Below are 26,647 nucleotides of genomic sequence, written 5' to 3' on the forward strand. Positions count from 1 at the left end.
GTGGCAAGAAGAAAGCCATTGTTAAAAGAAAGCCATAAGAAATCCTGTTTACAGTTTGTGAGAAGCCATGCGGGGGACATAAATGTGGAAGAAGGTGCGGTCAGATGTGACCAAAATTTAACTTTTTGGCCTAAAAGCAAAAAGCTATGTGTGGCGGAAAACAAAAACTGCACGTCACCCTGAACACACAATCCCCAGTGAAACTTGGTGGTGGCAGCATCATGTTGTGGGGATGCTTTTCTTCAGCAGGGACAGGGAAGTTGGTCAGAGTTGATGGGAAGATGGATGGAACCAAATACAGGGCAATCTTAGAAGAAAACCTGTTAAGAGTCTGAAAAAGACTTTAGCAGAGGGTTTACCTTCCAGCAGGACAACGACCCTCAACATACAGCCAAAGCTTCAATGGAATGGTTTAGATCAAAGCATATTCATGTGTTAGAATGGCCCAGTTAAAAGTCCAAACTTAAATCCAATTGAGAATCTGTGGCAAATCTTGAAAATTGCTGTTCACAGATGAACTCTATCCATCTATCTGACAGAGCTTGAGCTAGTGTGCAAAGAAAAATGGGCAAAAATGTCACTCTCTAGATGTGCAAAGCTGGTAGAGACATACCCAAAAAGACTTGCAGCTGTAATTGCAGGGAAAGGTGGTTCTACAAAGTAATGACTCAGGGGGGCTGAATACAAATGCAGCCACACTTTTCACATATTTGTAAAAAAATTGTGAGAACCATTTATCATTTTCTTTCGACTTCACAATTACGTGCCACTTTGTGTTGGTCTGTCACACAAAATCCCAATAAAATACATTCACGTTTTTGATTGTAACATGACAAAATGTAGGTAATTTCAAGGTGTTTGAGTACTTTTTCAAGGCACTGTATGTTTATATAATGATTCAAACATAATTGTTTTTTTAACATTGCTATATTGCTGGATGCACCTATTTTTTATTATAGTGAGTGAGCAGCGCTGTTTCTTTTATACTATTATTTTGAAAGTTCCCTTTTTATTTCATTTAAAAAAGCAGCTTTTCTTAAGTAGCATAGGTCTATTAATCCCACATACTTTATTATATATATATATATATATATATATATATATATATATATATATATATATATATATATATATATGGGTAGCGCAGTGTTGTTGCACACAAGTATATTTGCAATATCCGATTTGTATGAATCTGTCCCATTTAATAGATAGGGGCACCAATTTTCCCTTAACTCCTGCCATCTGAATACATTGTATAAACTATTCTCTCACAGTAATGCCACAATTTTCTGATGTCAACAGGGTGATAAATAAAACACAATTAAACCAACACAGTCAAAATCCATAAAAGTCATATATTGGCACATTCTTAAGAGGATGCTTGTATAAAACCTTAAAGTTCATTTTCATAAAGCTAAACAGGATCTTGGAATAAATACTAATACATATTTCTAAAGGAGGGTGGTGTAGGTATAGCAACGTTCATTTGTAAAGAATAGTAACTCTGTTGAAAAGAACATACTCCATATGATGACGTGGATATAACAAATTCATTATGGTGATAAGGCAAATCCAATGTCTGATTCAAAACATAGTATAAAACAGTACATTAAATATAGATAAAAATGACAAATGGTCATAATCTATGATTAGTAGAAGACAAACATAAGTAAAAATAAAAACCCCGTTAGAGGTTCTCTAGGCCCATAATAATAGAAAGAGGCCTTGTGAAAAATTCAGACCAGGTTAAAAGACTATCTTTCTAGAAACGACTTGTAATCTCCAAAGGAGTGTTTGGGCCTACAGCATAGCAAAGTCTGGGCTGACATGTTTTGCTTCCAGACAGAATTAGGACCTGGAACAAGAGGACAGGATTTTTATAGGACTCCATGTCATGTATAAGGCATATGGCAGAACAGTTCAGATCAAACCAAGTAATTCATCTCCTTCCAGTCCAGCATTCAGAAACCTAAGGCTTCAAAACTCCATAAACTTGAGATCCAACAAAATGTGCTTTTGTCAAAAAACAGTGATTACAAATACAATTATCAGGATCAAAATGAAATTTCAATCTGTGCAAAAATATTTCATAGGCAGTTGTATTTTGACAATAGAATCTTTAAAAGTTTTTTTTTTTTTGAAAAATTAGAGACTTTAGCTTATGCCCAAAGACAATGTAACTCAGCATTAGGTTGTGTAGTGTCAGGACAAGTATAGTTGTGACAAAGGCAGAAATGTTTCCTGTCAATTTTGGCAGTGGTAGAAGTAAATGGCAGGGTGTTTTCATCCGTCAAAGTCAGAAGAGAAGATTTTTCAAAATCTGAGGAGAACGTTGAGTTCCAATGAAATAGAAACTGAAGGTGGTATCCACAAATTGTTTTTTTTTTTTGTAAAACGTATATTCCAGGTAAGAAAAAAAAAAATAGATGTAATCTAATATTCACAGGATGGGTAATGGTTTTCATTCATCTGTGGAATGTACACGTGGGAAGGCATCTGGTTTGGGGCTGGCTTCACTGTCTTCAGAGAAGAAGGGGTGAAGCAGAGCATGTGATGCAGAAATGCGCCTCTGAGGGTTAAATCTTAGCATTTCCTAGAAAGAAAGAAAGACATTGTAGAGATTTCATTTTCCACTTGGTACCCAGAAAAATTACTTTTTCATGAAGCCTATCCTGTATAGATAAACAAGGTAACCCTTTTTTTTTAATACAACTTAAAGGCCTCTTTTACACGAACGATCCGATCAGATCTGTCAGTTTTTAGGCGGATCTGATCGGATCCTCCATGCATTCCTATGGGGCAGTGGGTGTCAGCGGAGACATGTCCCCTGACACCCACTGCCACCCGCATCCGATCCTGTCCATGAAATCCGGACGGATGGAAACCCTGTTTTCCATCCGTCCCGCGGATCGGATGAGAGCGGACAGGCGGTACGCTCTCATCCGATTCCCCCACAGAAAGCAGCGGGGATCTGACAACTCCGTCTCCGCTCACAGAGCAGAGAGGGAGCTGTCACCTTCCTGCTCAGCGGGGATCAGTGTATATCGATCCCCTGCTGAGCAGCACGGATCCGCCTATGGAGGCGGACCGTGTGAAAGAAACCAAAGTGATATTAACCCCTCCGGGTTTTTAAAGCCCTTCCAGCAGCTGCTTTAACAGCTTTACGTCCCCTGTACACACACACATACATATATATACACACATACATCCATACATACATACACACACACATATAGTATCTCTATATATACACACACACACAGTATCTCACAAAAGTGAGTACACCCCTTACATTTTTGTAAATATTTTATTATATCATTTCATGTGACAACACTGAAGAAATGACACTTGCTACAATGTAAAGTAGTGAGTGTACAGCTTGTATAACAGTGTAAATTTGCTGCCTCCTCAAAATAACTCAACACAGCCATTAATGTCTAAACCGCTGGCAACAAAAGTGAGTACACCCCTAAGTGAAAATGTCCAAATTGGGCCCAATTAGCCATTTTCCCTCACCGGGGGTCATGTGACCCATTAGTGTTACAAGGTCTCAGTTGTGAATGGGGAGCAGGTGTGTTAAATTTGGTGTTATCGCTCTCACTCTCTCATACTGGTCACTGGAAGTTCAACATGGCACCTTATGGCAAAGAACTCTCCGAGGATGTGAAAAAAAGAATTGTTGCTCTACATAAAGATGGCCTAGGCTGTAAGAAGATTGGCTTCTCTTTATGGGGTCCATCCAGAAGGACAAGTTGGGAGTTGGTTTTCAGAGAAGCAGTGGCTGAGAAACTCACAGTCCTAATCACAACTAGCAACAGAGGGAACATTTACAGAAGAACAATGCCCTGATTGAGCTGGAAGGTGGAAAACTAAAGCTGGGTGCACACACAGTTTTTTTTGTTTGTTCAAACAAAAAAAATGTCTACATCAACACAAGCAATGTTGGTGCAGGGATCTCTCCTGCTTAGACATTGATATTTTTTGCATTCCCCCTACCCACCAGAATACACTGCTTAGCACTTGCAGCCATTGGCAGCTAGCGCTGAGTAAATGTTGGTTTTCCAGCATGACCGTTCAATAGAAGCCAGTCATTAAACTGGCTTCTGTTGAACAGACAGCTGTAGACGAAGTCGGCTGATTCCTAGTGGGAGCTACACGGGAGTGGTTTTTAATCAAAGAGTGGGAGGACACTGGCCTCTAAAATTTGAGAACAGAAAGGGACAAAACCTGACCCTTGGATATTTTCGAGAGCCAGAATGAAGAGTCATCCCTCAAAGGCTGTGCAAATCAAATGCTTTGTACACACAAGTTTAGCAGTCTAGCACTGCAGCCAAAGTGCCCTATGTTCATACATAAAAAATGAGATGAGACGCTTCCAGCAAACCATCACAACTGTACTTTAATCCAACAGCCTCCTGCTCCATGCGTTTTTAAGCAAGGGATCAACTGTAGCAGTGGTTAGATCCATTTTAAATGCGTTCATATAGTGCCTCCTGAAACTCCTCCTCTTATCACTTCTGTAGTTTAGACAACCAGCTTTTAAATGTGACATGACCGTGCCTACTCACAGGGCATAGTGAACATTTCACAGAATTCAAGAAAGTAAATGTGTAGGGATCTTCATAAAGTTTACAAACTTCAAGATTATTCAGATTAATGTGAGTAGGATAGAAATAACTAAAACACAACATGGAACTGAATATTTGATTTAAAATTTTGACCACAGATAAGCTTTAAGGGGTTCAAAATATACACAAGATCGACACAGTAAATGTTGAAAGGCAAGACCCGCCAGAGAACAGAGGGCTCTAGAAAGGGCTTCTAAACTGCTTATAGGTTGGGTCCTTGAAGACAGGTTCGCCCACCAGTGCACTTTTAATTTAAAAGAACCACCACAAGGATACAAAGCTAAAAAGCACTTCGGGAAGTAAATCACTTATCAAGGTGTTTCCAATCTCCATAAGCGAGTGCTTGGAATAGTGGGTACACAGGAAAGGTTTTAAACGTCCCAAGCCTAGAGACAGCACTGGTAGAAGCAACCTCTTATTCCAAGGGGCACACTGCATCAATAAGAACCAAAATGGTCTCCTATTTTAATTACTACCAGTAGACGGAGACTCATCAGGGTTAAGCTTGTCAGTCAAGGAAGAAAGAGTCTCTATGTCTGATGGCTCAGAAGAAAATCAGATATAGAATCTGCAGGACAGAGTGTGGGAAAGTGCTTGTGGTCTCTGCAATTTGTCAGTAAATAACTGTGTGACTCAGGCCATAAAGTCTTGAATGCCTGTAGTAAAGACCTCATCTGATAGGGACACACCCAACTGTGCTAAAGTGGACTCCAAGGATGGACCAGACTAAGAGCAAAGGGCAACATAATCTCAGGCTGCAGACGTCGGCACCCTCAGTATGCATGCTATAAGGACCTACAGAGCTGTTAGTAGAAAGTGAGCCGAGGTGTAACCCGGTACAGCAGGACTGTCAGATTTTTATACTTCCAAGTTGTAGAGAAACCAAAGTGTCCCATAACAGTTTGAAAAATAATGGCCCTCCATTAAAGGGCAAGCTGTGCCCCATCTGAGCTTTTTCTTCTAGGTCTCTTTACTGTAGCAGTGAAGTCTCTGCATTTAACCACTTAAGCCCCGGAGGATTTGGCTGCTAAACGACCAGAGGGTATTTTGCGATTCGGCACTGCGTGACTTTAACGGACAATTGCGCGGTCGTGCGACGCTGTACCTAAACGAATTTGGCGTCCTTTTTTTCCCACAAACAGAGCTTTCTTTTGGCGGTATTTGATCACCTGTGCGATTTTTTGATCACGCGCTATAAACAAAAAAAGAGCGTAAATTTTGCAAAAATAGCAATATTTTTCCCTTTTTTTTATATGAAATTCCCCCCCAAAAAAATGTAAAAATCAAAATTTTTTAATATTTTCGGCCAATTTGTTTTATGCTACCTATGTTTGGTAAAAAAAAATCGCAAAAAGCGTATTTTGATTGGTTTGCGCAAAAGTTATTGCGTTTACTAACAAAGGGAAAGATTTTTGTCATTTTTGTTGTTTTTTTTTTTAACGCGTAATGGCGGCGATCTGCGATTTTTTTTGCGGTACTGCGACATTGCGGCGGAAAGATCGGACCCTTGACTGACATTTTTGACACTTTTGGGGTTACCAGTGACATTTCTACAGTAATCAGTGCTATATATATGCACTGTTACTGTAAAAATACACGGGTAGTGAAGGGGTTAACTTTATTTGAGAGGGAGGGGCTGTGTGTGTCCCTTGGGGCGTGATTCTAACTGTGATTGGCTGTGGCTTTAACTGTATGCAGAGTGATCAATGGATCTACATAGTAGATCCATGTGATCAGCTCTCATACAGAGAGGAGAATGACAGGCAGCTTGTTTACACAAGCTGCCTGACTTTCTCCCTCTCCCCCGCCGATCGCAGAGTGGCCGGCGGCGATCGGGTCCGCCGGTCACACGCGCGGGGGGGTCCGTGACCACGCGGGAGCGGGAGCGCGCCTCCGGCGGCGCGCGCTCGCTCCCTAAACCCTCACAGGCGAGCGACGTAGACCTACGTCACTTTGCCTGTGAGGGGCTGACCGCCGCCGTAGATAGTCGTGCGGCGGTCGGCAAGTGGTTAAAGCAGAACTTTACCCTATCAATTCAACATTAACTATTTTTATACCTTATTCTGTTTGTCTTAGTTAATTGAAAGTATATCATATTTACTTGTTTTTAACTTTTTTTTTTTTAGGCTTCTTCAGTTATTTCCTGGTTTCCAGGCCAAGGCAAATGAGGTCACATAACCCCTGAAGTCTTCAGGAGGGGATGGGGTGTTTTCTCAACAAAGCACACCCTCCTGCCTGCATGCCTGAGTTAAGGGCAAATGGAATCCAGGAAGTAAATGCTGCATGAATCATCTACCCTTACTTAAGATAGCCATAAGCAGAAATGCTAGGATAATTGATTTCTCAGCAAAATAAAGAAAAGAGACATGGATGGATGGGGGAGTTTGCTTTGCATATTAAAAATTAAATAGCATTTTTTACTTCCACTTTAAGTTTTCCTGCAGCAATCCCAAGGGGAATTCCTGCTGGAGATTTATCATACATTTGCATTATGGAGACTCAAACTAGAGAACTGGGAACTCCCCTATTGTAGAAGAAGGAGGGGCAAGATTTAGGAGGTAGGTGTAAAAGTTGTTGGGACCTGTGCTAGAAATCAGTGATGGAGTTCCCTAGAGATAAGAAGCCAGCTGGGTTTGGCACATCAGCCTCCACATATAACAAACATTATTTTGCTTGGAATGAGCCAATACTTTGCACTAGTCCCATTATTTAAATTGGTTTGGACGATCTCTACTATGAACTATTAGATGCATACCAGCAGAAGCTGAGCACCAGGTGCATCAATTTCAGGGATAAACTTCTCCACTGGCTGCTGGCTCCGAGGTGAAAAAGCAGAACGTGGCAATGTAACATCCTCTGGCCACTCCTCCTCTGAAGGTAGACCAATCATACTGCAGAGAGAAGACATATGGTAAGTGACACACATGCAGGCTTATTCATTGGTAAGAAAGAAAGTGCAGAAACCCAAAAGTTGGATCTCTCTTTGCTATAGACAACCGCACTTTCCATTACCTTACTTAACAAGGTTACCAGCTTTAACAGATATACTTTTTTGTTTTTTACTTTTTTTTCTCAAAAGAAAAAATTGTGCTTTACTTTGTGTGAAATTACCCTAAATTGTTGTGGCAAAGCCAAGCCAACCATACCAGGCAACCATGTGGCAAAGCCTCATGGCCTTCTCCTAGCACTATGTATTAGTGGTAAACCTACAGAGCAGTGTCAGCAGCTAACAGCAGGCAGGATCAGTGGATACAGTTCTCACAGCTGCAGGTCAACACGGGTTTGGGTAAGATGATGAAATCCAAAGCGGCAAAAGTATTTTCCTGCTTTTTTTTTCTCCCCGTGATGAATGCTGGCTCCTAGCCGGAAAGTGAACTCCCACGCGCATGCGCGGCAGTGACGTAATCACGGCTCTTGCCACTCACAGCGCTGGAGCTGCTGAACCCGGAAGAGACGCCAAGGGAACATGACAGCTCCCTTAGCGGTGTCCAGGCGACCGTGTGGGGGCTTCGTTCTAAGGTAAATATTTCAGAATGTGCTATTATGTGATGCATACTAGCACATTATGCCATTGTCTTGCAGGGTTTTTATTTTTTTTGTACTCAGAGGATACTACCGCTTTAAAGGACTACATGTAAAAAAACCCCATAGTATAGGGTTGTCAACCCTGGGAAAAGGCAAAATGCTCCTTTGCAGTGTGACTGCTTCCAAACCGAAAAGGGTTAAATGCTCATTTAACCTCCCTGGCGGTATGATTCTTTTGGATTTTAGGTGCTGAAAGCGGTACCATTATTTTAGGTGCTGAAAGCATTTAATTCTTGTGAATGAGCAGCCCAAACCAACTGTATACATTTATTATACATATTATATATATATATATATATATATATATATATATATATATATATATATATATATAGTGTATGTATACATATATTATGTATACATATATTATATATATATATATATATATATATATATATATATATATATATATATATATATATATATATATATATAATGTATACAGTTGGTTTGGGCTGCTCATTCACAAGAATTACGTGTATATATATATATATATATATATATATATATATATATATATATATATATATAATATGTGTGTGTATATATATATATATATATATATATATATATATATATATAATATGTGTGTGTATATATATATATATATATATATATATATATGTATATATATATATATATATATATATATATATATATATATATATTGTATATATATATATATATATACACACATATATATACACATATATTTACATAAAAAGTACAGTAAAACTGCAGGAAAGGGCACTGGGGGGCAATGTAATGTGATTTTATTTTATTTTGAACGGTATCAGTGTGTTTGGTGCATTTTACATTCGAATTTGCCGCCGGTTCCACCCCCCGGCGGACGTCACGTCGCCGGAGACGGAAGCCGGGGCTCGCAGACGATCGGGAGAGAGCTCCGCCGCCGCACACCGCTCGCAGTCTTCGCTGGATCCCGGAGAAAAGGTAAGTAAAACCTCCTCCAGCATCCAGCGATCTTCTTAGCGCTAGCGAAGGTTAAGTCTAGGGGGTTTTTACTTGGCCTATCCTCTGCTCCCTGAGGCCCCTTCCAGGCTATCAGACGAGTCAATGCAGCCTCTCATACAAACAAATGGCAACCACCTTGACCTATAACTGGCCTTTGCAGCAAGAAGCACAAGGGAGGGCAATGCATGTCAAAAAAACAAACAAATGAAAATTCTCAGCTCATTTACCAGCCAGCCTGCAACAAACCAAATTGACCTTTAGTGGGTTTAGTTTGCACACATTTGCAAATAATTTGGGATTTGGAAATTGGTATATACATATACTTTTGAGGGATGGGCTTCCTCCAGGCATACCTGCCCTTAATCTATTATTATATATGTGCTCCAACTCCGGAGACTTTCAAAATGATAGAGTTAGGACTACAGTACACTGGGGTTCTCTGACATAGCCGCTGCAGCTCATGCATGTATTTGCAAATGTGTGCAAACTAAACACCTCGTTTTAACATGAACTGTTAGACAGGACAATTCGGTTTGTTGAAAGCTGGCAAGTAAGCTGGAAATTGTCTTTTTTGGCAATACAGCCTCTCCCCCTATGCTCTGGCATTCACATGTCCTATGGCTTTATGAAGTCCAATGATGAGACTATAAACCTACGATGGACGCAAAGACACTGAAGGACAATCCATTGCTAGAGCATAGGGGAGTAGAGAACAGCTCTAGCTGCCAGTGGAGCAGTGGATCAGGAAAGTAAAACAGACCTCTGTGGTCCCCTAGACCTAAAGGAGCATTAAACCTTTGCAGTGTGAGGACAATCCTACTGAAGGAGAGCATTTTTCCTTTACCCAGAGATGGTCTTTAAATTACCACATTTCCTGATGTCCAATTTCTACACCTCGTACATTGTAGCTTTTGTAGCTCACCCCAACATATTAAATAAATTGGTTTATTAAAGTGGAGTTCCACCCTATTTTTATACTTACCTCCATCTTCTCGCTCCGGGTCACCTGAAAAAGAAATGGATAATCGCATATTTTTTTTTTTTTTTACTTACCTCGTAGCGAAGAAAATATACTTACCTTACTTCCTTCTTCCTCGGCCGCGGCCCGTCGTCACTTCCTGGCTCTGCAATGATTCCTGGGAGCTGGACGTCATAGCTCCCAGGAATCATTGCGCCTGCACCGGCCCCGACGTCAGTTCCGGGTCGCGCGCGTCATCCCCTTCTAAACCGCTTCTGGGCATGCCCAGAAGCTGTGGAGGGGTGACGCGCGCGACCCGGAAGTGACGTTGGGGCCGGCGCAGAGCATCGTGGGACCACAGAAGGCGGAAGAAGACGCCGAAGAGGACGCGCTGGCTTCAAGCTGCCCACATCTGAGATGGCAGCGCTGGACAAGACGTTTGCAAGGTAAGTATTTCGTCTTGCAGGTAAGTGCAACCCGGGACAGATCAGAGGCTAGCCATTGTGGAATGCACTAGCCCTGACTGTCCCGGGGGTATTAAAAAAAAAAAAAATAAATCCAGGGTGGAACTCCGCTTTAATGGTAGAATTTAATTACAGGTATAACATTTAATGGTAGGTTTAATTTGGATCAACCTATTTTTATTTCCACTGATGCATGAAAAAATGCATATTTTCTTTTAGGCTCCGTTCACACTATGACATTCCAGATCGCAGCCTAAATCGCCACAAACCGTGGGACGCCCTTGAGATCCCCGTCCTTTTCAATGGCACTCAAATTGCGGCGCAATAATTAAAGCTAGAAGTTCCGGAACTTCATCTCGGCGGCAGGTGTCTCGTGATTCCATTTGCGCGATTTTCTAGTGATTCATCAGGTGACAATTGCTGCAAAATTTGTGCAACATTTTGAATGCCATTGAAAATAACGGGGATCACAAGGGTGTCCTGTGATTTGCAGGGATTTGGAATCGTAGCATTTTCAGCCACGATCCGGAATCCCATAATGTGAACTGAGACATAAAATCAGCAACAGCCTGGGTAGTAAAGCAAGTCCCCTTCTAGCAAATGCAAGTGGGACCCATGCCTTATGTGTGGAGTAAGTAATCTGACCAACAAAAACCCCTACTGAGTCAGAGCCAAGCCCCTCTAATCAGCGGAAAGCATGAGTTTTGCTGATTGCAAAGCTATAGGCCTGAATCGGTAGGGAAGTGTTGGTAGGACCTCTGCAATGAGACCACTGCTTTCCTACAGACAGAAAGGGTAAGGCTGGCCATACACTACATGATTTTCCTATTCAATTTCCTTTAGATTTACCTTCAACTATGTAGTGCAAGGACCTGCCTTATTTCACAAATTGAAAGTGTTTATATGGTTTTGGAAACTCTAAAGGAAAGTAGTATAGTGTATGGCCAGCCAAACGCTCTACAGCTGCTGCCAAGTGACTTGCTTTTCTATGCAGACTAGCTGCTTTAGAAAGAAAGTGAACAGAGGTAAAATTCACCCTTTATTTTGAAGAACCTGAAATTTATTTTGCAGATTTAAACCAAAGGCTCAATTAGGCTTTAACATTCCCTGATCTGACCATAAATGGTTGAACCCTTTGAACTTCACTTAGCGAGTGGCCCAGTCAGCTGCCTTCTACCGACTGAAAACTAAGCTGTCAAAATACAGTCGGCATGTTGGAAAATCTGTCCATTCCCCATCTGTATAGCATGGATGGAGGAATCGGTTAGGAAGCCATCAGTATATGTCCAGCTTGAAGGCGTTATGTATCAATGGATTCTTACTAGAAATGTCGCTGCTTCTCCTCAGCATTAGACTTGCCAATAAAGTCTGGAGACTGTAGGAAAAACATGCCAGTTCTGTAAGAACACGTTGATACATAAGGTCTTCAGAGGTTCATTTTAAGAAGGTTTTTACATACTAAAATAAATCACTGGATGAACTTTTCACAAACCCTTTTAATTTGTGATGATCAGGCACACAGCATTCTTCCTGTTTTCCAGATGTTACAAAACACAACTTACTCAAAAATCTTGCAAAGTTGGTCAGCTTCTGAGTTTCCACAAAACAGAGGTCTAAAAAAATAAGAAAAGAACAAAACAAAGAACCTGTTTATTCAGCACGAGAAGAAAGCAAACTTTAAAAAGGTCAAAATCCACCCAAAATTGATGTTTCACTTTGTGGAGGAAGTGAATGGTTTCTCTTTATTTCTCAGACTTCAGTGGGGGGTTCGGTGTGACTCGCCCATAGATCTGGACATCTTCTGTGGTGTTGTCAAAATCCTGCCTGGGCACTTCCTAGTCTCTCCCCGTCTAGACTTTCTACAATGTGTGGGGAAAAAAACTGTACTGAGAGAAGCGCACACTGCTGAAATGCTATTTACCTGGCTTTCTCTGGCTTCAATACTTTGAGACACTGACTCAAAAGGATTGCGTCAGATCAGGAAAGTCAGAACTCCAAAACTGCATTCTTGCTGCAAGATTTAGAAGGTACTGTAACCACTGAATTAGCATGAGAGCAAGGGAACAAGCATTTGGAAAAAAAGTTAGCATTGACAGCTTCCATATTTCTTCCCTTTACCGTTTCAAGACACTTTTACCCCCTTCCAGACCAGGCCAATTTTAAGCAGTCAGCGCTGTCACAACTTCAATGTACTCATCTGAAATTTGTATCATTTTTTTTAAACGAGATGGAGCTTTCTTTTGATGGCATTCAATCACCACCTTTTCTTTAATTTTTATGTTAAACAAACAAAAAAAGACTGAAAAAAATGTTCTCCTTCACTGATGTGCGCTGATGGGGCGGCACTGATGGGCAATGCTGATAAGGCGGCACTGATGGGGCTTCATTGATTATCAGTGCCCTTATTATCAGTGTAAATGTGTGCTGTCTGAATTGCTGGTTACCTGGCTCTCCTCACATTGTGACACCGAGTGAGGAAAGGAATACTGATAACCAGCAAGTTTGTTCACGTGTGATCAGCTGTGAATAGACACAGCTGATCACATGGTAAAGGGCCGCTGTGATTACCCCTTTACTGCGATCAGCTGTATACATAGGACACAGTGATCACAGAGTGTGTCGGATATGTGCGCCAAACACCGCACAGGGGGCGTACTCGTGGGAGGATGTCCATGGATGCCCTCCCAGAATGAGAGCTGCGCTGTAGCTGTCGTTCGTCTATAGCATGGTCATGAAGTGGTTAAAGTGGTGTAAACCCTTCTGTATACCCACAAAATGGACTAGCCTCAGATGAAACCAAACCTACATAAGTTGTACATGTTTACCTGCAACCCTCTATTCTCTACAGCTTCCTAAATCACACAGTTTACACAGCATTTCTGAGCTTCAGAAGGCAAGGGGCAGGGACCTGACAGCACACATTGCATAGCAGAGTAGAGTGTAATCTGAGGCTTGAGTGGAGGGAATGGACATCTCCCTCCCTACACAGGCTCACAGGGAAACATACACAGTTGGGGCTGTCAAATCACCTGCTGTGTGTTGGAGAGGGTGTGGGGCAATTTCTCCATATTGCCTTATGTCCAGATTAACTGTCATTAGTGACTCATGCAGAGAAAGGAAAAAGCAGGCAAGACTCCCACTAGGTGCTTTGGATTGAGGCAAGTACACACTACAAAAGGATATGCAGTACTGGATTACAAAAACATTTTTAAATAAAAAGGATGTGCTTTGTTCATTTCAGAGGTTTACAGCCACTTTAAAAGGTGGAATTCAACAGACACAGAGAAGGTTTTGGTCCTTCTACAATGCAGCTAAGGGCACAAACATCTGAACTCCATTCATCTGGATGTGGGCAAGTTTTAACCCTTACCAGAACATCCCATAGCAGATTTACTGCTACAGGGAGGAACTCCAGTGCAGAATCACATACATACGGATGCCTTGCAAAAGTATTCGGCCCCCTTGAACTTTGCGACCTTTTGCCACATTTCAGGCTTCAAACATAAAGATATAAAACTGTAATTTTTTTTGGGAAGAATCAACAACAAGTGGGACACAATCATGAAGTGGAACGAAATTTATTGGATATTTCAAACTTTAACAAATAAAAAACTGAAAAATTGGGCGTGCAAAATTATTCAGCCCCTTTACTTTCAGTGCAGCAAACTCTCTCCAGAAGTTCAGTGAGGATCTCCGAATGATCCAATGTTGACCTAAATGACAAATGATGATAAATAGAATCCACCTGTGTGTAATCAAGTCTCCGTATAAATGCACCTGCACTGTGATCGTCTCAGAGGTCTGTTTAAAGCGCAGAGAGCATCATGAAGAACAAGGAACACATCAGGCAGGTCCGAGATACTGTTGTGGAGAAGTTTAAAGCCGGATTTGGATACTAAAAGATTTCCCAAGCTTTAAACATCCCAAGGAGCACTGTGCAAGCGATAATATTGAAATGGGAGTATCAGACCACTGCAAATCTACGAAGACCCGGCCATCCCTCTAAACTTTCAGCTCATACAAGGAGAAGACTGATCAGAGATGCAGCCAAGAGGCCCATGATCACTCTGGATGAACTGCAGAGATCTACAGCTGAGGTGGCAAGAAGAAAGCCATTTCTTAAAGATATCCATAAAAAGTGTAGTTTAAAGTTTGCCACAAGCCACCTGGGAGACACACCAAACATGTGGAAGAAGGTGCTCTGGTCAGATGAAACCAAAATTGAACTTTTTGGCAACAATGCAAAACGTTATGTTTGGCGTAAAAGCAACACAGCTCATCACCCTGAACACACCATCCCCCACTGTCAAACATGGTGGTGGCAGCATCATGGTTTGGGCCTGCTTTTCTTCAGCAGGGACAGGAAAGATGGTTAAAATTGATGGGAGGACGGATGGAGCCAAATACAGGACCATTCTGGAAGAAAACCTGATGGAGTCTGCAAAAGACCTGAGACTGGGACGGAGATTTGTCTTCCAACAAGACAATGATCCAAAACATAAAGCAAAATCTACAATGGAATGGTTCACAAAAACATATCCAGGTGTTAGAATGGCCAAGCCAAAGTCCAGACCTAAATCCAATCGAGAATCTGTGGAAAGAACTGAAAACTGCTGTTCACAAACGCTCTCAATCCAACCTCACTGAGCTTGAGCTGTTTTGCTAGGAGGAATGGGCAAAAATTTCAGTCTCTCAATGTGCAAAACTGATAGAGACATACCCCAAGCGTCTTAAAGCTGTAATCGCAGCAAAAGGTGGCGCTACAAAGTATTAACTTAAGGGGGCTGAATAATTTTGCACGCCCAATTTTTCAGTTTTTTATTTGTTAAGAAAGTTTGAACTATCCAATAAATTTCGTTCCACTTAATGATTGTGTCCCACTTGTTGATTCTTCACAAAAAATTAAAGTTTTATATCCTTATGTTTCATAGTTACATAGAAGCCTGAAATGTGACAACAAAAGGTTGCAAAGTTCAAGGGGGCAGAATACTTTTGCAAGGCACTGTACACACACACACATACATATATATATATATATATATATATATATATATATATATATATATATATATATATATATATATATATATATATATATATATATATATATATATATATACACACAGTGGGTACGGAAAGTATTCAGACCCCCTTAAATTTTTCACTCTTTGTTATATTGCAGCCATTTGCTAAAATCATTTAAGTTCATTCTTCTTCCTCATGAATGTACACATAGCACCCCATACTGACAGAAAAACACAGAATTGTTGACATTGTTGCAGATTTATTAAAAAAGAAAAACTGAAATATCACATGGTCCTAAGTATTCAGACCCTTTGCTTAGTATTTAGTAGAAGCCCCCTTTGATCTAATACAGCCAGGAGTCTTTTTGGGAAAGATGCAACAAGTCTTTCACACCTGGATTTGGGGATCCTCTGCCATTCCTCCTTGCAGATCCTCTCCAGTTCTGTCAGGTTGGATGGTAAACGTTGGTGGACAGCCATTTTTAGGTCTCTCCAGAGATGCTCAATTGGGTTTAAGTCAGGGCTCTGGCTGGGCCATTCAAGAATAGTCACGGAGTTGTTGTGAAGCCACTCCTTCGTTATTTTAGCTGTGTGCTTAGGGTCATTGTCTTGTTGGAAGGTAAACCTTCGGCCCAGTCTGAGGTCCAGAGCACTCTGGAGAAGGTTTTTGTCCAGGATATCCCTGTACTTGGCCGCATTCATCTTTCCCTCGATTGCAACTAATCGTCCTGTCCCTGCAGCTGAAAAACACCCCCACAGCATGATGCTGCCACCACCATGCTTCACTGTTGGGACTGTATTGGACAGGTGATGAGCAGTGCCTGGTTTTCTCCACACATACCGTTCAGAATTAAGGCCAAAAAGTTCTATTTTGGTCTCATCAGACCAGAGAATCTTATTTCTCACCATCTTGGAGTCCTTCAGGTGTTTTTTTTAGAAAACTCCATGGGGGCTTTCATGTGTCTTACACTGAGGACAGGCTTCCGTCGGGCCACTCTGCCATAAAGCACCGACTGGTGGAGGGCTGCAGTGATGGTTGACTTTCTACAACTTTCTCCCATCTCCTGACTGCATCTCTGGAGCTCAGCCACAGTGATCTTTGGGTTATTCTTTACCTCTCTCACCAAGGCTCTTCTCCCCCGATAGCTCAGTTTGGCCGGACGGCAGGCTCTAGGAAGGGTTCTGGTCGTCCCAAACGTCTTCCATTTGAGGATTATGGAGGCCACTGTGCTCTTAGGATCCTTAAGTGCAGCAGAAATCTTTTTGTAACCTTGGCCAGATCTGTGCCTTGCCACAATTCTGTCTCTGAGCTCTTCAGACAGTTCCTTTGACCTCATGAATCTCATTTGCTCTGACATGCATTGTGATCTGGAAGGTCTTATATAGACAGGTGTGTGGCTTTCCTAATCAAGTCCAATCAGTATAATCAAACACAGCTGGACTCAAATGAAGGTGTAGAACCATCTCAAGGATGATCAGAAGAAATGGAAAGCACCTGAGTTAAATATATGAGTGTCACAGCAAAGGGTCTGAATACTTAGGACCATGTGATATTTCAGTTTTTTTTTTTTTTTAATAAATCTGCAACAATGTCAACAATTCTGTGTTTTTCTGTCAGTATGGAGTGCTATGTGTACATTCATGAGGAAGAAGAATGAACTTAAAGGATTTTAGCAAATGGCTGCAATATAACAAAGAGTGAAAAATTTAAGGGGGTCTGAATACTTTCCGTACCCACTGTGTGTGTGTGTGTGTGTATATATATATATACGTGCGCAACTGGGCCGCTTCTGCTGATTTATCACAGCAGAAGCTGATCTACGGGTGCCGAGGCACTGGGTGAGACTCAGAACGGAGCTCTGCCTATGTAAAAGGGCAGATCCCTGTTCTGACCGGAGAGAAGGGATGGATTTTGTTTCGCAAAGCAGAGAATAAAATCCATTACTTCCCCTAGTAAAAGCAGCTCATACAGTACACAAAAACACTGGCTATGCACACAAATAAACCCTTTGATCGCCCCTGATGTTTATAACCCTTTTCCAGCAAGTGTCATTAGTACAGTGACAGTGCATATTTTTTTAGCACTGATCACTGAAATAGAGCGACTGGTCCCCAAAAAGTGTCAGTGTCTGAATGTCCCCACAATATCACAGTCCCGCTATAAGTCGCTGATCGCCGCCATTACTAGTATAAAAAACACAATTCCATAAATATATACCTAAGTTTGTAGATGGTATATAGTTTGCGTAAACAAAAACATGCAACAGAATACATATTGGCCTAAAAGTATGAAGAAATTAGATTTTTTTTTTAATTCTTTTATTGGATTATGTTTAATAGCAGAAAGTAAAAAATATATATATATTTTTTTTTCTTTTAAAATTGTCGGTCTTTTTGTTTAATAGCGCAAAAAATAAAAAAACCGCAGTGGTGATCAAATACCACCAAATGAAAGCTCTATTTGTGGGGGGGGGGGATAACTTTTATTTGGGTCCTGCGTCGCATGACTGCACAATTGTCAGTTAAAGTAACGCAATGCCGCAATGAAAAAATGTCCTGGTCATGAAAGGGGGAAAAAAACTTTCAAGTGGGTTATGGATGTTTCAAGCCCAAACACACTGATGTAGTTTAGACTACGGCTAAAACAGAAGTTCACCTGCCTCTAAACTGGAATGGAACAGTGCAGGAGCACCAGTATTGTAATAAGCTCAATTTTCACTCACTCTGCTCTCTCCTCCTGATGCTCCTTTTCTTCATATGGTTTACCAAACTGGTTCCTAGAGATTCCTAGAGCAGCAAGGATGTGGAATTCTCTTCCACAACCAGTGGTATCAGCATCGATAACGATTAGTTGGGCACCTTAACTACTAAAACATACAGGGGTATATAAACACACACATATATCATAGGTTGAACTGGATGGACTGGTGTCTTTTTTCAACCTCTCCAACTATGAAACTATATGTATTTTGAGGCAGAAGAGACATATTAAGTCTCTTCTACCCCCCCCCCCCCCATTTTCTTTTCCATATGGAGTTCAGCTTTATATTTTCTATAGCATGCAGGAGGATTAGAACTTCTGTATGTTCTACTGTATCCCAGTTGGATTGGGTGTTCCCTAATTTGCTGTGTGCTCCAGGGGACAGGAATTGAAATAAAAAAGTGAAAGAAAGTGAAAATTTAACTGGTTGTAACCAGTCCCCACTATGTAAAGTAAAATTAAAGTTGAAAAGGTCTTCTATCCCAATGAATCTATAGTTAGAAAGGGAAATCTACACAATGGGGCAGAGGCCTATATACATATCCAACAAGGTGTGTGGCCATAAGATCAAATGGTGGCAGAGTCTGCACAGGCTTGAAAGGTCTGTCAGATCCTGATATTAAATTCTGAAAGGTTGGGAGGCATAAAAACGAGAAGTAAACAGAAGTGTATGAGAATTCTAACTAATGTGGCTGTGATCTCAGACTCACTGAACTGAAAATATTACATGCAAATCAAAAGTTCCACTACCAGTTAGTTACTATGTGTCAGCTGTTTAAAGCTTATTATACGACACATTTTACTGGAAACACACGAATAAACCTGGCTGAAAATGTAACAGAACATATACTCACTTCCTCCTGAACATTTCTGCAAATATGCATCCTACACTCCAAATGTCTACCGGTGTAGCATATGTAGACTGAAGTAATACTTCTGGGGCGCGATACCACAAGGTCACCACCTGTAACAAGATGAATAAAGCAGATGATAATATGGTTACCAGAAAACATACATAAAAGAGAAAACCTGAAACATCAATAAAATAAATTATACATTTTATTTATTCATTTTTCTGTATATTTGTGTTTTTGTTTTAATATATATTTGACTGGACTGAAAGCTGCAGCGTTTAAATGTAGAATGACGACCTTCCACTTGTAAGACCCTCTAGTGCCAAAGGATGGATGGAATGGAAGAATGACTAATTCTTGTAAACACTACCGAGGGCATGGAACCTCACTGCTAGAACCTGGGAAACTTCAGGATCCCATACTATAAGAGAAAAGACTTATTCTTACAGGATTTGGGATCCCTGGTTCTCCCAGGATTCTGGTAGAAGGCCAAGTGAAGTCACTGGTGCTTACAGAAAGGCTCACTTTGAAAGAGAAGTATGGCTTTCCAAAAAACAAACATTTATACTCCCCTAGGTGAATGCAGCAACGATCAGATGCTGCATCTGTCTCCCCCCCAGCAGTGAGAACAGAGCAGTCAGACACTGCTGATTGTACAGTTCTCCCCCTTTGCAGAGCTCCAAGACAGGCTGGCATCCGTGGATACCATGGTCCAATACAATGGAAGGGCTTGCCCTGACGCAGGGCCAAGGAACGGAGCCACCACTTCTTGCGCTGTGCCTTTTTTTCAACCGAATCAGATTGTCCCAAGATTTTGGATCCTTGTTCCACTTGACAAGAATACCCCTTTGCAGAAGTCTCGTGTGGAACTGAGCAAACGGAAACTGCCCCAAAGGTAGACACCATCAGGCCTAGAGCTTGCATGCAAATCCGCAATGTGGACAGAGTTCTGGATAACAGCAACCAAATCGCCCTCTGCAGCTTTTCGGAGGGAAGAAACACCCTTGCAGAGCCCAGAGTCAGTCCCAGATAAACCATTTTGGAGGCTGGTACCAGAGCAGATTTTCTGAAATTGATGGTCCAACTGAACTCTTGCAGAGTCCGTACAGTGACTGACAGATCGCATCCCAGAACTGAGCCTTGAGGTCCAGAATTGGACGCACTTTCCCTTCCTTTCTGGGAACAGTAAACAGGTTTTAATAAAACCTTTGAAAGCGTTCCCGAGAGGGAACTGCCACAATCACCCTTTGCGACAGTAGATCTTGTATCGCCTCTCGTAGATCCCTTAACCAATCTGAAGATAGGTGTAGATTGGACGGGAAGAATCTGTCTGACGGTCGGGACCTGAATTTGATCTTGTAACCTGTTTAGAGCAGCTTGTGGGCCCATTTGTCTTGACTCAAGGAGGTCCCTGGTTCCGGACAGAAAACAAAGACGTCCCCCCACCCCAGATGTGGTTGAGGGCATCCCTTCATGCAGACCCAGATTTGTCCGCAGATCTGGAGGAGCCTGTACTCGACCACGTCTTCTTGGAACCCCCAGATGACCTAAATGGCTTAGATCCTTTCTCCTTCCATCTATTACGCAGTGACTTGCCCTTAGCGGATAGAGGAAAAAGAGTCCTCTTCCCACCTTTGAGTCCTTTGATCGGTTCATTCAACAAAGACCCAAATAGGCGGTCCCCCCGTAAGGGGGAGATCTGATAGAGCCTTTTTAGAAGCCTGGTCCGCAGACCAGCATTTTAGTCACACCATGCGTGGTTACCATTATTGCGTTTAGAACAACTCTACTGACTCGCAACAATTTTGTCACAGTAGGCAGGAAAAGGGAGTACCTTTGCCACTTTTAGAGGATCTGCGAACCCCGAGGGGGCAGACTACCTCTCCACTCGGGGTGGGGGTGGTGACGGCCAAGGGGCATGCTGCGACTCCAGCCGAACCAGGCCGTGTGCGTCCTGGCGAGGTGTTTCACTCGGGGGGCCAGCCCCCGTCCATTGGGGCTCTGTCGTGGCGAGGCCTAGCGCAGGGCTATAACCTGCACACGCTCAATGCCGGACTGGGAGACCTTAAGGATATAGGATATCCAGTTTGAAACCCAGTCTGGCTGTTGATTGCAGTTCTCTCAGGATTATAACTAGCTAAAACAATTTAATTTTAACAAAAGGTTCCCTTTAAAATAAAAAACAAGCTAAGACCGAAGTCCCAGCCAGGAACTGGGTCCTACTCCTAAACTAAGCAGAAACAAACTGAATCCTATTATAGCAGAGTGAGTGGGTGTATGCCTTCAGGGACTGCCCCATAGGAGTGGTAAAGTTTTTTCCTGTCTAGTGTCCTACTCCTGTAGGGGGCAGCATAATCCAATGGTTAAGAAAAATATGGAGCTGCGTCTGTCAATGAACAATAGAAAAAAGTATTTAGTGAAGTTTCCAAACCCTTCTCATGCTATTCACAATACATTTTTATTTTTTTACTGGAGTCTCTCTTTACTTTCTTATTACTCCCATTTGTTCTGAATGTAGTTCATGTTCAGATTGGCAGAATCTCACTCTATTTGTATAGCTGGAATTCTTTTCTGTATTCTCAAAGTACTGCTACAATAAATCAATTAGTCACACATTGTTTTTGAATGTCTGATTAGCCTGGTATGTTCAAATAATAGACAATACTGACCTTCTATGTAAATGTACAGCTATCAAGCAGAAGTTTGACATGAACAGATATGGCTGTCCAATGAACATGTACAATTATATTTTACACACAGCAATGCTTTGGAACATTTACACACATTTACAAAAGGACATACAGTATACTGCTCTGATCACATCTGCGTGTACACTGATAAAACACCCTAAAAAGGAACCTAGATTTCCTTTAATGCATCATCAAACACCTTTAAAAGAGAATGGCGTGTCTGGTATTCATACACTGAGGCACACGCAGGGAGAGGTAACAGAGCAGACAGAGGCACACGCTGGGAAAGCAGTAGTCCGTGTGTGAATGAGATTTCAACCCTTCCAAAAGAAACACACACTATGACCAGGAATACAGCTTCCTCATTACTAGGCCTTTGAAAAGTACCTAAAAACACAAACATGACAGTTTAAAGTGGTTCTAAAGGGAGAAGGTTTTAATTCTTAACGCATTCTATGCATCAAGATAAAAAACTGTGTGCAACAGCCAGTGTTGCTGTTAGTATTTTTACTGGCTGCCAGTAAAAAAACTGAATTTTTGTAAAATCTTACCTGTAAAATTCCTTTCTCTGAGTCCTCCGACAGTCGCTGCCTCCTCTAAGTCCTCACTGTTGGGTATTGTCTTCCTATCCGTAGGAATAGCTAGGCATATAGACTTAGTCCAAAGACAAAAGGCATTAGCATATACACACCCACGGGGGCTGTCCCATCCGGTCAATACCCCCCCTGCATCACCACTCCCAACTCAGTTTGGTAGCATAGCAGTAGGTAACAAGAACCCCAAAAGAGGGGCGGGGGGGGGGCGACTGTCGGAGGACTCAGAGAAAGGAATTTTACAAAAATTCAGTTTTCTCTTACGTCCTCCGACAGTCGCCGCCCCCTTTAAGTCCTCACTGTTGGGATGTCCCAAAGCAGTATAGACATGAGGGGTGGGAGACGCAACCGTAGAAAAGGCAACGCAGTACCCACATCAGAGAAAGGAATCTTGCATGCATCGTAAGAAAACCAACTGGGCAACAGAAAACAACAATGCTCAACAGGAGCAACAGCCCAGGAAAGCAAATGCCAACAGCCAGGGACCCAGAGAAAAATTCAAGGGTCCATCATGGCACTGCCGCACTGAGAACTTTGCGGCCAAAAGAAGCATCAACTGATGCCAGAACGTCTACTTTGAAGAACTTGGAAAAAGTGTGCACCGACGACCAAGTCGCCGCCTTGCACACCTGGGCCACCGAGGCCAGATGCCAATAGGCCCAGGATGCATTCAAAGACCTGGTAGAGTGCGCCTTAACAGGGAAGGGCGGAACTCGTTCCTTCAAGGCGTAAGCCTGCTCAATGGTCTGTCTGATCCATTTGGCAATAGTTGCTGCGGACGCAGCCATGCCCTTCCGAGGCCCCTTAGGAAGGACAAAGAGAGAGCCCGCCTTCCGAAAGGATTCCGTAGACGACAGGTAAACCCTGATCGCCCTGACAACGTCCAAGGAATGCAACGCAATCTCCTTTGGATGTTTTGGCTTTGTACAAAGCGAAGGCAGGACAATGTCCTCATTAAGGTGAAATTCAGAGATCGCCTTGGGAAGGAAGGATGGGGGTGGTCTCAAAACCACCTTATCCTTGTGAATGATCAAGTAAGGGGAGCGGCAAGACAACGCCGCCAGCTCCGACACCCTGCGAGCCGAAGTGATCGCCACTAGAAAAGCAACCTTCTTCGACAGCAGAGGCAACGATATCTCCCTGATGTCTTCAAAGGGAGCACGCTGTAACACGGACAGAACCAAGTTCAAGTCCCATGGAGGTAAAGGCTCCTTCCTGGGAGGAGCCAGATGTCGCACACCTTGAATGAAGGTGCGCACCAAGGAACGAGACGCCACAGGGCGTTGGAAAAGAACAGCCAGTGCAGACACCTGGCCCTTTATCGTGGCCAGCGCCAGGCGCTGATCCACTCCAGACTGGAGGAAAGCCAAAATTTTTGACACCGAGTAAGAACCCCCTGGACTCACACCAGGCAAAATAGGCTTTCCAGGTACGGTAATAGATCTTACCAGAGGATTTCCTAGCCTTGATCAGGGTAGGGATAACCTCAGGAGATAGACCCTTGTCCTTCAAGACCTGGGTCTCAACAGCCAGGCCATTAAAGCCAGCGACTGTGAAGCAGGATGGAAGATCGGACCTTGAGACAGGAGATCTTCCCGCAGAGGCAGACGCCACGGAGGCGCCACTGCCAGGTGAACAACGTCGGCGTACCAGGACCGGTGAGGCCAGTCCGGCGCCACCAGAATCACCATGTGCGGTTCCGAGACCAATCTGCGAAGGAACCGGGATAGCAACTGAATCGGAGGAAAGGCGTACATCAGACGATACTGATGCCAAGGGGCCACCAACGCATCCGAGGCGTCCGCCAACAGTTCGCGCGTTCTTGCCACGAACCTTCCCACCTTTCGATTTACCTGGGATGCAAACAGATCCACGTCTGGGGATCCCCACTTCGCACACAGCATCTGAAAGACCTCCGGGTGTAGGGACCATTCCCCCTGGTCGAGGGTCTGGCGGCTCAGATAGTCGGCCTGCCAATTCTCCACACCCGGAATGTGAACTGCCGAGATCGCCGGGACATGAGTCTCGTCCCAAGACAGAATATCGGTCACCTCCCGGCTGCTCTAGCACTCCTGGTGCCCCCCTGGTGGTTGATGTAAACCACCGCGGTAGCATTGTCCGTCTGTACGCGAACAGGCAGGCCCTGGAGACGGTCCGACCACTGGAAGAGACAGAGTTTTATCGCTCGTAGTTCCAGCACATTTATCGGGAGGGAGGATTCCTCCTCCGACCAAGTGCCCTGGGCAGACAGGTTGCCCAGGACTCCACCCCAGCCCGACAGGCTGGCGTCCGTGGTAACCACTGTCCACACCAACGGGTGGAAGGACTTGCCTTCCGCCACCGACGGGGACTGGATCCTCCACAGAAGAGCCAATCTGGTCTGGCGACTCAAGGAGACATCCAGATCCAAGGACTGAGGAAGTCTGTCCCACCTGGCCAGGATCTCCGTCTGGAGAGCCCGCGTGTGGAACTGGGCAAAGGGAATCGCCTCGAAGGCTGACACCATCAACCCCAGACGCCGCATGCAGGTCCTTAGTGATGAGGATGGATTGTCCCTGAGGGACCTGAGGTCGTCCCGCAAAGTCCGGAGCTTGTCCTCCGGCAAGAATACCTTTGCCTGAGCAGAGTCCAGAACCATTCCCAGATAGGGAAGGCGAAGCGACGGAGACAACGCTGATTTTTGAACGTTGATGGTCCATCCGAACTCCTGGAGCGTCTATACCGTGATGGACAGATCGCGCACAAGGTCCTGACTGGCACGCGATCTCAGAAGCAGATCGTCCAGGTACCCCAGGACCGCAATGCCCTGGGCCCGCAGCAGGCCCAGGACCGGTGCCAACACCTTGGTAAACACCCTGGGTGCCGAAACGAGACCGAACGGTAACGCCACAAACTGGTAGTGGTCCTCTGCGATAGCGAACCGAAGGTACCGCTGATGACCCTCGAAAATGGGGATGTGCAGGTACCTTCCTTCAGATCTATCGAAGCCAGGAATTCTCCTGGACTCAAGGAGGCCACCACCGAACGGAGAGACTCCATTTGAAACTTCCGAACACACACAAAGCGGTTCAGCGCCTTCAGGTCCAGAATAGGACGCACTTTGCCCTCCTTCCTGGGCACAGTGAACAGATTCGAATAAAACCCCCGAAACCTGTCCCGATGAGGCACCGGGACAATCACCCCCTGAGCAAGCAGGTCCTGCACCGCTAGATGCAAGTCCTGCAGACGCCCCGGAAGCAGATGGAGATTGGAGGGAAAGAATCTGTCCGCCGGCCTGGAAAGGAATTTGATCTTGTAACCTGATCGAACGATTTCCTGGACCCACTTGTCCGAAATCCGGAGCAGCCAAGGCTGGAGGAAACCGCGCAAACGTCCCCCCACCCCTGAAATGGGTGAGGGCGCCCCTTCCGGCAGAGGCGGAGTGAGCCGCCGAGCCGGCATTGCCGGCCTTCTGCTTACCCGCCCAGGGTTTCTTCTGGTTGCCCTGGGCCTTGAAGGGCTTGCCCTTGGATTGATTCCGAAAGGCACGAAAGGACCCCTGATTGGATCTAGGCGCAGAACCTCGCTTGCCTCGGAAAGACTTGTTCTTCGGGTTCTGGGGCAGCATAGTGCTCTTGCCCCCCGTGATGCCTTTTACCAGGGTATCCAACGCTTCGCCAAAAAGGCGAGAGCCAGCATAGGGAAAATCAGCAACTGTTGTTCGTGAGGACTGGTCGGCCGACCAGCTCTTCAGCCATATCAGTCGCCGGTTAAGTACCGCGACACTAGAGAGGCGAGCCACCAAGGGGGCCTCATTTAAGGCTGCATCACACAAATACATGACTCCTTGGTGGATCTGATCCACCATTTCCAGTCGGGCAGGCGGCACGTCATCAGACACGAGATTGCTTCTAAGCATCTTAGTCCAATCAGCCACCGCCTGAGCCACCAGAACGGACGCGAAAACGGGTTTGAGCAACGAACTCGCCACCGTATAGGAATGGCGGGCTAGAGACTCCAACCGCCGGTCCGTGGGATCCCGGAAAACCGGGGTATCCTCAGTAGGAACCAAGGTAGCCTTGTTCAAAACGGCCACAGTGTGGTCCATCTGTGGAGGCACACACCATCGCGATTCCGTA

The 26,647-nt window shown here is 43.8% G+C and overlaps 1 protein-coding gene across 1 annotated transcript in view; it reads right to left on the bottom strand.

Moving 5' to 3' along the window:
• Nucleotides 1-1,335: 1,335 nt before the first annotated feature.
• The window catches only part of CDK4 (cyclin dependent kinase 4), a 108,172-nt gene continuing 82,860 nt past the window's right edge, over nt 1,336-26,647 (bottom strand). Inside the window, exons 4-7 of the mRNA XM_082244608.1 lie at nt 19,247-19,356; nt 12,170-12,220; nt 7,384-7,519; nt 1,336-2,593 (exon numbers count right to left, since the gene is read on the bottom strand). Of these exons, the coding sequence (XP_082100734.1) occupies nt 2,462-2,593; nt 7,384-7,519; nt 12,170-12,220; nt 19,247-19,356 (429 nt within the window). The 3' untranslated portion in view covers nt 1,336-2,461. The remainder of the gene's footprint in view (nt 2,594-7,383; nt 7,520-12,169; nt 12,221-19,246; nt 19,357-26,647) is intronic.

Source organism: Pelophylax lessonae (genome assembly GCF_965119305.1).
Source record: "Pelophylax lessonae genome assembly, chromosome: 2".
NCBI lineage: Eukaryota > Metazoa > Chordata > Amphibia > Anura > Ranidae > Pelophylax > Pelophylax lessonae.